We start from the raw sequence: 14,118 nt of genomic DNA, 5'->3' as shown, positions 1-14,118 counted from the left end.
ATCCCCTCCCTCCCCCACCCCCCTCAGTAACAGCAGTGTGTACCATCCCCTCCCTCCCCCCACCCCCCCTCAGTAACAGCAGTGTGTACCATCCCCTCCCTCCCTCCCCCCCACCCCCCCTCAGTAACAGCAGTGTGTACCATCCCCTCCCTCCCCCCACCCCCCCTCAGTAACAGCAGTGTGTACCATCCCCTCCCTCCCCCCACCCCCCCTCAGTAACAGCAGTGTGTACCATCCCCTCCCTCCCCCACCCCCCCCCCCCAGTAACAGCAGTGTGTACCATCCCCTCCCTCCCCCCCACCCCCCCTCAGTAACAGCAGTGTGTACCATCCCCTCCCTCCCCCCACCCCCCCCCCCCTCAGTAACAGCAGTGTGTACCAGCTACAAGACCCACTGCAGAAACTCACCAAAGACCCTCAGGCAGCACCTTCCAAACCCACGGCCACTTCCATCTGGAAGGACAAGGGGCAGCAGGTACATGGGAACCCCACCCCCCTGCAAGTTCCCCTCCCCTCCCCATCCCGACTTGGAAATATATCCTGGGTCAGAATTCCCTCCCTCAGGGACATTGTGGGTCTACCCACAGCACATGGACTGCAGCGGGTCAAGGAGGCAGCTCACCCCCACCTTCTCAAGGGGGCAACTAGGGACAGGGGGCAATAAATACTGGGCTCAGCCAGCAACATCCAAATCCTACCAATGATTCGAAAACAAAGAATTCTTTCCAAGAAGAGAGAAGGAGAGGGAGAGAATTCCCCCACCTTCTCTCAGATTCGCTCATCCCAATGCTGTCATTCCCAAGGTATTTTCCCAGCCGGAGCGGAGGCAGCCTGTGTCTGTGGAAGTATGTTGCGTGGAATGAATGTTGGGTGACACCGTTGAGTGTGAACACGCGAACAGCAGTGTTCCTGCTGGCCTAGTGTGCAACATCCGTCCAACAGACAAGCCAAAGGGATTGCGAGATTTGGGGGGGCAACTCGATGAACGACGCTTCGTATCAAAACGTACGGCAGAGCCGGACAGGGGTCCAGAAAGCGAAACTGTCTCCATTGGTTCAGGAACGAGGGGACGGAGTCTAGGAAGGAGAACTGAAGATATTCCAGCGCAGTGACCTGTGAAGTTTCATCTCAAGCCCATCTCACCTCCATCATTCCATTCTCATCTGTCCAATGACCATTTCAACGCCCTTACACCTGGCGAGTCCACTCCTGTTGCATTCCTACTCTCTGAGGAAAGAATCTACCTCTGACATCTGTCCTACATCCCTCACCCCTCAACTTAAAGCTATGTCCCCTCAAGCAGCCATTACCGTGAGGAAAGAGACTCTCACGGTCCACCCCCATCTCACCCTCTAGCTTGTATGTCTCCATCAAGTCAACCTTCTTCTCTCTCATGAAAACAGCCTCAAGTCCCCTCAGCCTTCCCTCATTAGGCCTTCCCTCCAGACCAGGCAACATGCACTTGTGAGGTGTTGGGTAGCAACTTGACACAGAGAGAGAGAGAGAGACTGTGCCAGATGTGGGACTGGATCCATCGCTGAGTTGAAAGCTGAGAGAGCCCCTTCTGTGGTAGGGGATATGGTTCAGAGGCAGCTGTATGGGGTCAGGCCACAGGTCCGCCCAGATCCCACAGTACAGGCTGGAGAGGCTGAATGGCCTCATCCAGTTCCGGTCGGACATCTTTGGTCATTCCGACCGGCAGGGAGAGGTTGGAGCACCTCTCCCTCTGGGAGTCTCCCGGGAAAATGGAAAGTCCGGATCTCCCCCTCTGCATTGGCATGCCCACAGCGCTATCACTGCCTTTATGTGACTTGGCCAATATCCGAGGGTACAAAGTTCCAAGCGAGATGTTTGAATTGCTGTTCCTCTCACAGTCCACTCTCTGAGCTGTTGTAGGGAGGGGTCCGGTAACCTGCCACAGAGTCATACACCATGGAAACAGGCCATTCGGCCCGAACTGGTCCGTGCTGACCACGGTGCCCACACACCTAGTTCCTGGTTGGTCAATGGGAGGAATGGATCCAGTTGGGGGCAGGGAGCATTGGAAGGGAGGGGGAAGGGCTGGGACGGGATTCGGGGAATGGGGAGGGAGGGGATTCGAAATTGGAGAACTCAATGTTGAACCCACCAGGCTGTAGGCTGCCCAGGCAGGCAGGTGAGATATTGTTCACCCAATTTTATTGTGGCTTATTGTGGCAATGGAGGAGGCCAAGGATGGTCATGTCAGAGAGGGAGTGGGAAGGGGGGATTGAAATGGGCGGTGACTGGGAGGTCTGGTTGCCCCCCTGTGGGCCCGGCTGTGACTGGGAGGTCCTGTTGCCCCCCCCCCCCGTGGGCCCGGCTGTGATGCTCAGTGACACTTTCCCTGAGTTTACATTCGGTCACCCAATTCTCCCATTCCACCAAACCACCCTCCCCATCCACCGTCTCCCTTCCCTGCCCCTCCCCCTCCCCCTCCCTTCCACTGCTCCCTGCCACCAACCATTGACCTCCCATTGACCAACCAGGTCATACCCTCTACCTGTCGTCACCTATCACCACCACCCCACCCTGCCCCCACCCCCCCCACCTCCCCCTTTATCTGCAGCTCCCCCCTACACCCACCCCCAGTCCTGAGGAAGGGTTAAACGTCGACTTCACCACTTCCTGGTGCTGCCTGCCTTGCTGTGTTCCTCCAGCCTCCTGCCTGTCCCTCCTGCTGCTGCCTGCCTTGCTGTGTTCCCCCAGCCTCCTGCCTGTCCCTCCTGGTGCTGCCTGCCTTGCTGTGTTCCCCCAGCCTCCTGCCTGTCCCTCCTGATGCTGCCTGCCTTGCTGTGTTCCCCCAGCCTCCTGCCTGTCCCTCCCGATGCTGCCTGCCTTGCTGTGTTCCCCCAGCCTCCTGCCTGTCGACCCCTTCCTCTGACAGTCCATTCCATACACGCACCACTCTCTATGTGATGGAGATACCCCCTCAGCTCCTTCATCAGTCTTTCCCCTCTCACCTTCGACCCATGAACTCTCCTTTCCAATTCCCCATCCCTGGGGCAAAGACAGTCTGCATTCACCCTTTCAATGCCCCTTCTGGTTTCATACACCTCACCATCTGCTTCTCCCATCACAAACATCCTGGTGTTTTTAGTTTGGGATGCCCCTAATGATTCTCACATTTGGGATGCTCTGGCTCATTCTGTCCGTGAGGAAGCCAGTCTGTGAATATCGCGGCCGCATCACTGCGTCTGGCAGCCCACCGCCTTGAGGAATCCCAGTTTTCCCGCTGCGTTACGGAGCGTGATGCCTCACCGGTCTGGGCGACCCGGAGAGACCGCCCTCCGGGAGCAGGGAACGGCGTTCGGACTCAGATTGAGGACGGCGTTCCGAAGTACCCGCCAAATGCAGTCCGGACGGATCCGTGATCCCCACCCGGATCAGGGCGCGACGGGAGCTGAGCTGTTGCCGTCCTCTGAGGACGGAGGGGCGGGGGCTGCTGGGCCTGGCGCTAGACCAATGCAGCCTCAAGCGCAAGTTGCCAGGCGGGAGTTGATGCACGCACCCACCTCCCAGTGGCCAGTTGCCACTCGACAGTTTTGCCGGGTTGGGGGTGTGGTTTGAGGAAATGCGAAGTTAGTATTAATTCCTTAGGTCTGAAAATGTGTTGCTGGAAAAGTGCAGCAGGTCAGGCAGCATCCAAGGAGCAAGAGAATTGACATTTCGGGCATAAACCCTTCTTCAGGAATCATTAATTCCTTAGGGCCTAGAATACAGGCCCTGGGCTGTACTGCTGAGGCTGTGAGAGGCTCTGGAATATTCTAGGCCCCGTATCTAAGGAGGGGTGTGGGTGGGGTGGGGACTCCAGAGGAGGTGAACAGAGGGGCTGTCCATATGTTGGGAGGACTCTGGGTCTGCACTCGGTAAGAGTTTCGAAGCATTCTGTGGAGGTGGCGGGGGGAGTCTGAGTGAAACTTAGGGAATACCAAGATGCCTGGGCAGACAGGACGCGGAGAAGATCTTCCCAGGGGTAGGAGAGACCGGGATCCCAGGGCACAGGGAATGGGAAGTCCCTTCGGAACCAAAACAAGGGGGAATTTCTTCAGCTGGGGTTGGGGTGGGGGTGGTATCTGAGGCCACGTCTTTGAGAGAGAGATGGTTCTGGGTGAGTAAGGGGAGGGGGGGAGGGTCAAGGGCGATGGGGAGATTGGGGTTGAGAAACCTATCCGCCATGACTCAATGGATGGGCCGAATGACCTCATTCTCTCCTTAGTCGCTACGTATCTGCAAACACCCTCGCTGCTCCCAGAGGTTCCGGATTGTTCCATTTGCTGCTGAATTGCGATCTGCTTTCCGGTTTGCGATGGCTAGCCTGGGGCATTATGAGACAGAGTGACAGCGTTCCCTTTGGGAAGGATTCCCATCTAGGGGTGAGGCGAAGGAACAGGGGACCCCGCCGCAAGTTGCTTATGTCAGATGGTTTACACGTTCCCTGGCAGTGCCCAGTCCTCACGACTCTGAAGGGAGGGGAGACTGAGAGAGTGGGGGTGGGGTGGGGTGGGGCACACATCTGATGGGGCAAGATTTTGAGAACAGCAGGATGAAAGCAGCCTTGAAGGAGAGACCCCTCCATTTACCTCCAGAACTGCAGGGGAGTTGACACTCCCTCCCCCAACAGCACGGAAACAGACCCTTCGGTCCAACCCGTCCATGCTGACCCAGATATCCCAACCCAATCTAGTCCCACCTGCCAGCACCCGGCCCCTATCCCTCCAAACCCTTCCTATTCATATACCCATCCAAATGCCTCTTAAATGCTGTAATTGTACCAGCCTCCACCACTTCCTCTGGCAGCTCATTCCATACACGTACCACCCTCTGTGTGAAAAAGTTGCCCCTTAGGTCTCTTTTATATCTTTCCCCCTCTCACCCTAAACCTATGCCCCTCTAGTTCGGGACTCCCCCACCCCAGGGAAAAGACTTTGTCTATTTACCCTATCCATGCCTCTCATGATTTTATAAACCTCTCTAAGGTCACCCCTCAGCCTCCGACGCTCCAGGGAAAACAGCCCCAGCCTGCTCAGCCCCTCCCTGTAGCTCAGATCCTCCAACCCTGGCAACATCCTCGTAAATCTTTTCTGACCCCTTTCAAGTTTCACAACATCTTTCCGATAGGAAGGAGACCAGAATTGCACATAATATTCAAACAGTGGCCTAACCAATGTCCTGTACAGCCACAACATGACCTCCCAACTCCTGCACTCAATACTCTGACCAATAAAGGAAAGCATACCAAACACCTTCTTCACTATCCTATCTACCTGCAACTCCACTTTCAAGGAGCTATGAACCTGCACTCCAAGGTCTCTTTGTTCAGCAACACTCCCTAGGACCTTACCACTAAGTGTATAAGTCCTGCTAAGATTTGCTTTCCCAAAATGCACACCTCGCATTTATCTGAATTAAACTCCATCTGCCACTTCTCAGCCCATTGGCCCATCTGGTCCAGATCCTGTTGTAATCTGAGGTAACCTTTTTCGCTGTCCACTACACCTCCAATTTTGATGTCATCTGCAAACTTAAGAACTGTATCTCTTATGCTCGCATCCAAATCATTTATGTAAATGACAAAAAGTAGTGGGCCCAGCACCGATCCTTGTGGCACTTCACTGGTCACAGGCCTCCAGTCTGAAAAACAACCCTCCACCTCCACCCTCTGTCTTCTACCTTTGAGCCAGTTCTGTCTCCAAATGGCTAGTTCTCCCTGGATTCTGTGTGATCCAAACGAGGCTTAACACAAGGAGACGAATTACTCAGCCTTGGGGGGGGACACCCTTGGGGTGGCACGGTGGTTCAGTGGTTAGCCTGGGTCCTCACAGGGACCCGAGTTCGATTCCAGCCTCGGGCAACTGTCTGTGTGGGGTTTGCACATTCTCCCCGTGTCTGTGTGGGTTTCCTCCGGATGCTCCAGTGTCCTCCCACACTCCAAAGATGTGTAGGTTAGGGTGGATTGGCCATGCTAAATTGTCCCATAGTGCCCAGGGATGTGCAGGTTAGGGTGGATTGGCCATGCTAAATTGTCCCACAGTGTCCAGGGATGTGTAGGTTAGGGTGGATTGGCCATGGGAAATTGTCCCACAGTGTCCAGGGATGTGCAGGTTAGGGAGGATTGGCCATGCTAAATTGTCCCACAGTGTCCAGGGATGTGTAGGTTAGGGTGGATTGGCCATGCTAAATTGTCCCATAGTGTCCAGGGATGTGCAGGTTAGGGTGGATTGGCCATGCTAAATTGTCCCATAGTGTCCAGGGATGTGCAGGTTAGCGTGGATTGGCCGTGCTAAATTGTCCCACAGTGTCCAGGGATGTGCAGGTTAGGGTGGATTGGCCATGCTAAATTGTCCCATAGTGCCCAGGGATCTATAGGTTAGGGTGGATTGGTCAGGGATAAATGTCAGGGCTTGGGTCTGGTTGGGTATGGGCAAAGATCTGCCTCCCTGCCAACCCATAATCGGCCCACACAGAACGTAGGAAAGCAAACTTGGCCAAACTATAACAAACACACCCAGAATGCCTCAGCAGTGACCGAACGGCCAATAAGCGAAACTAGACAGCACTCACAGACAAGTGAATACAATTTCCAAAGCCCACTGACAATGTCAGATCCACCACAGCTACCCCAACGGCCCGAGGGCAGTTCCACATCCCCGCAATACCAAAGCCACATAAACCACCGGTCAGACAGCGAGGCACCAGCAAAGCGCATTAGCCCCAGGACAGGACAATGGGAACACTTGACTGTGTCAGAGGAGACATGAACACCAACCCTGCAAAGGGGATTGGAATTTCCCGACCCATGATCCTGTGATAACTGTTTTCCAATTCACATCACTGTAACTGAATTACTCCCTTTCCAGATATATCACAGCTTCCCCATTTGTAACTCTTCTCATTTTCCAGGATTACTATAAAAAACTGGCTTCATCCTCAGGGTATGGAAGGGAACCTTTGCTCTGTGTGTACAGACTATCAGCTCTGCGTCAGCGTGGTCGATTTCTCTTCCAGTGACATCGTTTGTTGGCGTGTTTAGTTGGCGTGGTCTCTGTTGGGCTAATTTCTCCCAGGGTGGGTTACTCTTCGGAGGGTCGGCATGGACATGTTGGGCCGAAGGACATGTTTCCACACTGCAGGGATAGAACATAGAACATAGAAAAATACAGCGCAGTACAGGCCCTTTGGCCCTCGATGTTGCACCAATCCAAGCCTACCTAACCTACACTAGCCCACTATCCTCTATATGCCATCCAATGCCCATTTAAATGCCCATAAAGAGGGAGAGTCCACCACTGCTACTGGCAGGGCATTCCATGAACTCACGACTCGCTGAGTAAAGAATCTACCCCAAACATCTGTCCTATACCTACCACCCCTTAATTTAAAGCTATGCCCCCTCGTAATAGTTGACTCTATACGTGGAAAAAGGTTCTCATGGTCAACCCTCCTAAACCCCTAATCATCTTGTACACCTCTATCAAGTCACCCCTAAACCTTCTTTTCTCCAATGAGAACAGCCCCAAGTGCCTCAGCCTTTCCTCATACGATCTTCCTACCATACCAGGCAACATCCTGGTAAACCTCCTCTGCACCCGTTCCAGTGCCTCTACATCCTTCCTATAGTATGGTGACCAAAACTGCACACAATACTCCAGATGCAGCCGCACCAGAGTCTTATACAACTGCAACATGACCTCAGGACTCCGGAACTCAATTCCTCTACCAATAAAGCCCAGTACACCATATGCCTTCTTCACAGCACTATTTACCTGGGTGGCAACTTTCAGAGATCTGTGTACATGGACACCAAGATCCCTCTGCTCATCCACACTACCAAGTATCTGACCATTAGCCCAGTACCCCATCTTCTTGTTACTCTTACCAAAGTGAATCACTTCACACTTACCTACATTGAACTCCATTTGCCACCTTTCTGCCCAGCTCTGTAGCTTGTCTATATCCCGCTGTAACCTGCCACATCCTTCCTCACTGTCAACAACTCCACCGACTTTCGTATCATCCGCAAACTTGCTCACCCAACCTTCCAGCCCCTCCTCCAGGTCATTTATAAAAATGACAAACAGCAATGGTCTCAAAACAGATCCTTGCGGAACACCGCTGGTAACTGCACTCCAAGATGAACCTTTACCATCAACTACTACCCTCTGTCTTCTTCCAGCCAGCCAATTCCTAATCCAAACCTCCAACTCCCCCTCAATGCCATACCTCCATATTTTTTGCAGTAGCCTACCATGGGGAACCTTATCAAACGCCTTACTAAAATCCATATACACCACATCTACTGCTTTACCCTTGTCCACCTCCTTAGTCACCTTCTCAAAGAATTCAATAAGGTTTGTGAGGCACGACCTGCCCTTCACAAAACCATGCTGACTATCCTTGATCACATTATTCCTATCCAGATGTTCATAATCCCAACCCTTACAATTCTCTCTAAGACTTTGCCCACAACAGAGGTAAGACTCACCGGCCTATAGTTACTAGGGTTATCCCTACTCCCTTTCTTGAACAAGGGGACCACATTCACTATCCTCCAGTCTTCTGGCACTATTCCTGTAGTCAACGCGGACATAAAAATCAAGGCCAATGGCTCTGCAATCTCCTCCCTTGCTTCCCAGAGAATCCTAGGATAAATGCCATCAGGCCCAGGGGACTTATCTATTTTCACCCTTTCCAGAATTTCCAACACCTCTTCCCTACATACCTCAAAGCCATCCATTCTAATTAATTGTGACTCATTATTCACATCGGCGACAATGTCCTGTTCCTGAGTGAATACTGATGAAAAGAATTCATTCAATGCCTCTCAATCTCTTCAGCCTCCACACGCAACTTCCCACTACTATCCTTGACGGGACCTATTTCTACCCTAGTCATCCTTTTATTCCTGACATACCTATAGGAAGCCTTTGCGTTTTCCCTAATCCTACCAACCAAGGACTTTTCATGTCCCCTCCTTGCTGCTCTTAGCTCTCTCTTTAGATCTTTCCTGGCTACCTTATAACTCTCAATCGCCCCAGTTGAACCTTCACGCCTCAACTTTACATAGGCCGCCCTCTTCCCTTTAACAAGGGATTCCAATTCCTTATTAAACCACAGCTCCCTCACACGGCCCTTTCCTCCCTGCCTGACAGGTACATACTTATCAAGGACACTCAGTAGTTGCTCCTTTAACAAGCTCCACATATTGATTGTGCCCTTCCCTTGAAGCCTACTTTTCCAAGCCATGCATCCTAAGTCATGCCTCACCGCATCATAATTTCCCTGCTCCCAGCTATAACTCTTGCCCTGCAGTGCACACTTATCCCTCTCCATCACTAGAGTAAAAGTCACCGAGTTGTGGTCACTGTCCCCGAAGTGCTCACCTACCTCCAATTCTAACACTTGGCCTGGTTCGTTACCCAGAACCAAATCCAGTATGGCCTCACCTCTTGTTGGCCTGTCTACATATTGTGTCAGGAAACCCTCCTGCACACATTGGACAAACACCGACCCATCTAACGTACCCGAGCTATAGCTTTCCCAGTCAATATCTGGGAAGTTAAAGTCCCCCATAACAACCACCCTCCTACTTTCACTCTTCTCCTGAATCATCCTCGCAATCCTTTCTTCTACGTCTCTCGGACTATTAGGAGGCCTGTAGAAAACTCCTAACAGGGTGACCTCACCTTTCCTATTTCTAAGCTCAGCCCAAACTACCTCAGATGGCGAGTCTTCATCTATCGTCCTTTCCACCGCTGTAATACTATCTTTGACAAGCAATGCCACACCTCCCCCTCTTTTACCCCCACCTCTGACCCTACTAAAACATTTAAACCCTGGAACCTGCAACAGCCAATCCTGTCCCTGTTCTACCCAAGTCTCTGTAATGGCCACAACATCGAACTCCCAGGTACCAACCCACGCTGCAAGTTCACCTACCTTATTTCATATACTTCTCGCATTGAAGTATACACACTTCAAGCCACCTTCCTGTTTACAGGCACCCTCCTTCGAGATTGATGCCATGTTCCTAACCTCCCTACACTCCAGGTCCTGCACCCTAAAGCTACAGTCTAGGTTCCCGTGCCCCTGCAGAGTTAGTTTAAACCCATCCCAAAGAGCACTAGCAAACCTCCCTGCAAGGATACTTTAACTGGCTGGCAGCCTGACAGAAATTGAGAACTGGAGATCAGAGTCGAGAGAGTGCTGCTAGAAAAGCACAGCGGGTCAGGCAGCATCCGAGGAGCGGGAGAATCAACGTATTTATTCAGCTAAGTTTCCAGACCCCCAGCGTCCCCCAGCACACTCACGGATTTCCGTAACTCTCCACCAGCCCAGCTCTGACACAGGCAATCCCCTCTATCCCATCCCACTAGAGATACAGGTGAGGATCCTGACCAATTCCGTACAATTCCCCACAGATATTTTACTCAAGGGAAAGATTTCACTCTGTGAAAATAAACTCCCCTCACTTCCACACGTTGCTCTTTTCAGCGATGGGTCACGAAACTTTTTGAGGTCAAAGGTGAGGTTATAACTTCCCTCCCCAACTTCCCTCTGTCTACACCCCCACCCCCACCCCCGGATTCAGATACCTACCCCACCAAAAACATTACACCCTCTCAAAGTCAAGCAATTATGTTTCAGACCAAATATATTCTGTATCTAACCCCGTGCTGTCCCTGTCCTGGGAGTGTTTGATGGGGGACAGTGTAGAGGGAGCTTTACTCTGTATCTAACCCCGTGCTGTCCCTGTCCTGGGAGTGTTTGATGGGGGAACAGTGTAGAGGGAGCTTTATTCTGTATCTAACCCCGTGCTGTCCCTGTCCTGGGAGTGTTTGATGGGGGACAGTATAGAGGGAGCTTTACTCTGTATCTAACCCCGTGCTGTCCCTGTCCTGGGAGTGTTTGATGGGGGACAGTGTAGAGGGAGCTTTACTCTGTATCTAACCCCGTGCTGTCCCTGTCCTGGGAGTGTTTGATGGGGGACAGTGTAGAGGGAGCTTCACACTGTATCTAACCCCGTGCTGTTCCTGTCCCTGGGAGTGTTTGATGGGGGACAGTGTAGAGGGAGCTTCACACTGTATCTAACCCCGTGCTGTCCCTGTCCTGGGAGTGTTTGATGGGGGACAGTGTAGAGGGAGCTTTACTCTGTCTCACCCCGTGCTGTCCCTGTCCTGGGAGTGTTTGATGGGGGGACAGTGTAGAGGGAGCTTTACTCTGTCTCACCCCATGCTGTCCCTGTCCTGGGAGTGTTTGATGGGGGACAGTGTATAGGGAGCTTTACTCTGTATCTAACCCCGTGCTATCCCTGTCCTGGGAGTGTTTGATGGGGGACAGTGTATAGGGAGCTTTACTCTGTATCTAACCCCGTGCTATCCCTGTCCTGGGAGTGTTTGATGGGGGGACAGTGTAGAGGGAGCTTTACTCTCTGCCTTCTCTCGTGCCTTCCCTGTCCTTGTCCTGGGAGTGTTTTATTTGAATGAAGACAGTTCAGGGACATGGAAACGAGCACAAACTTCTTCATCAGCTTTTCATCTTTTTGGAGCCAACCTCTGTTCAATGTCAGAAGCAGAGTTGGGGAAAGGGTTAACCTGAGTGGGGAATTTCAGTTTAAACACGCCCCATCGCTCAATGAAAGCCGTGAGTACATTTGCTGCCTCTGGCCCTTTTTTGGAATGTGGTTGGCAAATTTTCTCACTCCAGCCTTCTGTCCAAGCTGACATCAGATGCAGAAACCCATGTTCTGTTCCTGTGTGTGGCCTGTCTCTCTCTTTCGGTGATTACCCTGTGGTGTTGCTGCTGTTTAGGGTAAGTTTCTGACCCACTTCATTTGCTGCATTTCTAGATTGCTGAAAACACTTTCACTGCTGAAGTATTTCAGGGACTATGCCAGCCTCAGTACACACTGTCACTCTTAATTTCTCTCTCCCTCCCTCTGCCCTGGTCTCCCTCTCTGAATATTTCATGTGTGCCTGGGTCCCTGTTCGGTATCAGTGCGTCTCCACGGGGTGGCTTAAGTGGTTGGCACTGCTGCCTCACAGCGCCAAGGACCCGCGTTTGATTCCACCCTCAGGCGACTGTCAGTGTAGAGTGTGTACATTCTGTGTGCGGGTTTCCTCCGGGTGCTCCGGTTTCCTCCCACAGCCCAAAGATGGGCAGGTTAGGGTGGATTGGCAGTGCTAAGTTGCCCCGCAGCGTCCAGGGATGTGCAGGCTAGGTGGGTTACCCTTGGGAAATATACTATTCAGGTCAGTTTGGTTTCAATGGTCTGAGTACTGTTTCCACACTGTCGGGATTCTATGATTCTATATCGCACTGTCCACATCTCTGTGTTGCTTGTTATATCTGTACTTCTCTGACTCTCTGTGTCTGTCTCTCTCTCTGTCTGTTATTGCTTTTCTGCTCCTTCGTTTTCTCTCTCTGTCTCTCTTTCTCTGTGTGTGTGTCTCTCTCTATCTCATTCTCTACATCTGACTCTCTCTGTCTCTCTCTCTGTCTGTTATTGCTTTTCTGTCCCTTCGTTTTCTCTCTGTCTCTCTCTCTATCTCGTTCTTCACATCTCTGACTCTCTCTGTCTCTCTCTCTCTCTCTGTTATTGCTTTTCTGTCCCTTCGTTTTCTCTCTCTCTCTCTCTCTCCGTTCTCCACATCTCACTCTCTCATGCAGTCTTTTGTGTTCTTTCCCTTTATTTTCAGCTTTCTCTCTCCCTCTCTCTCTCTCTCCATCTTTATGTTGCCTCTGTCTCTTTCTCCATCCGTTTCTCACCCCCCTCCCCTCCTTCATATCCTTGCTTTTACTCTGCCTTTCCCGGGATTTGGGAATGAGGACAGGAGACCAGCCCACAATCTGCGTTCCCTGTGGGATCCATGGTCATGAGATCATTCCTCATCGGACATCCACTTCTGAACTTTGGTCTTTCCCGGGTCTGTTCCTCACTGGGATTGTCACACAGACAGAGGACAAATTGTTGCAGGAAGGGGATTGGTAATGAGTGATTTTTCTCTATTACATCATTCTTGGAAGGTCAGATTCAAAAACTTTGAAGTTCCACCTCTTAAGCTTTCAGAGCTCAGTATTAATGCCAGCTGTAACTTTAAATCTTTCAGGAAGCCAGCGTTTTACAGCCTAAAACGCCAGAGAGTTAACCCTTGCATCTGTTCTGCGTGCATTAAAAGAAATGGAACTGCGGTAAGGTCCATTTAATGCCTCGTTTCTCAGTAATCCTCAGAAATAGTACTACAGTCAACATGTTTCACAATACCACACAGAACCATTGGATGCTCCTGGCTGGGCCCAGTATTTATTGCCTCCTGTCCCTAGTTGCCCCCCTTGAGAAGGTGGGGGGTGAGCTGCCTCCTTGACCCGCTGCAGTCCATGTGCTGTGGGTAGACCCACAATGTCCCTGAGGGAGGGAATTCCAGGATTCTGACCCAGGAAGGAACGGCCGATAGTTTTCCAAGTCGGGATGGTGAGGGGAGGGGAACTTGCAGGGGGGTGGTGTTCCCATGCACCTGCTGTCCCTTGTCCTTCCAGATGGAAGTGGCCGTGGGTTTGGAAGGTGCTGCCTGAGGGTCTTTGGTGAGTTTCTGCAGTGGGTCTTGTAGCTGGTACACACTGCTGTTACTGAGGGGGGGGGGGGGGGAGGGAGGGGACGGTACACACTGCTGTTACTGAGGGGGGTGGGGGAGGGAGGGGATGGTACACACTGCTGTTACTGAGGGGAGGTGGGGGGAGGGAGGGGATGTTTGTGGGTGTGGGGCCAATCCAGCGGGGGCTGCTTTGTCCCTGGATGGTGTCGAGCTTCTCGAGTGTTGTTGGAGCTGCCCCCATCCAGGGGCAAGTGGGGAGTATTCCCTCCTCCTCCTGCCTTGGGCCTTGTCGATGGTGGGACAGGCTTTGGGGGGAGTCCGGAGGGGAGTTACTCACTGCAGGATTCTGACCTGCCCTTGGAGCCGCTGTGTCGGTATGGCTGGGTCAACTCACTTTCTGCTGTCAACTTCCACCTCTCCTCTCTCCTCTCTCCTCTCTCCTCTCTCCTCTCTCCTCTCTCCTCTCTCCTCTCTCCTCTCTCCTCTCTCCTCTCTCCTCCCCCACCCGA

General features: G+C 52.2%; 1 protein-coding gene across 2 annotated transcripts in view; it reads left to right on the top strand.

Annotated features, from left to right (window-relative positions):
- Positions 1-11,734: 11,734 nt before the first annotated feature.
- LOC132833943 (ICOS ligand-like) overlaps positions 11,735-14,118 on the top strand; it is a 29,523-nt gene continuing 27,139 nt past the window's right edge. The window contains exons 1-2 of one of the 2 annotated variants that reach the window (XM_060852628.1): positions 11,735-11,828; positions 13,127-13,208. In XM_060852628.1, coding sequence (XP_060708611.1) covers positions 13,198-13,208 — 11 coding nt within the window. In that variant the 5' untranslated portion in view covers positions 11,735-11,828; positions 13,127-13,197. The remainder of the gene's footprint in view (positions 11,829-13,126; positions 13,209-14,118) is intronic. The other variant, XM_060852629.1, reaches the window with a different exon arrangement.

The sequence above is a fragment of the Hemiscyllium ocellatum genome, chromosome 38, assembly GCF_020745735.1.
Source record: "Hemiscyllium ocellatum isolate sHemOce1 chromosome 38, sHemOce1.pat.X.cur, whole genome shotgun sequence".
NCBI classification, from domain to species: Eukaryota; Metazoa; Chordata; class Chondrichthyes; order Orectolobiformes; family Hemiscylliidae; genus Hemiscyllium; species Hemiscyllium ocellatum.
Note: the sequence above shows the minus strand (reverse complement) of the source record. Positions and strands in the feature narration are given on the sequence as shown.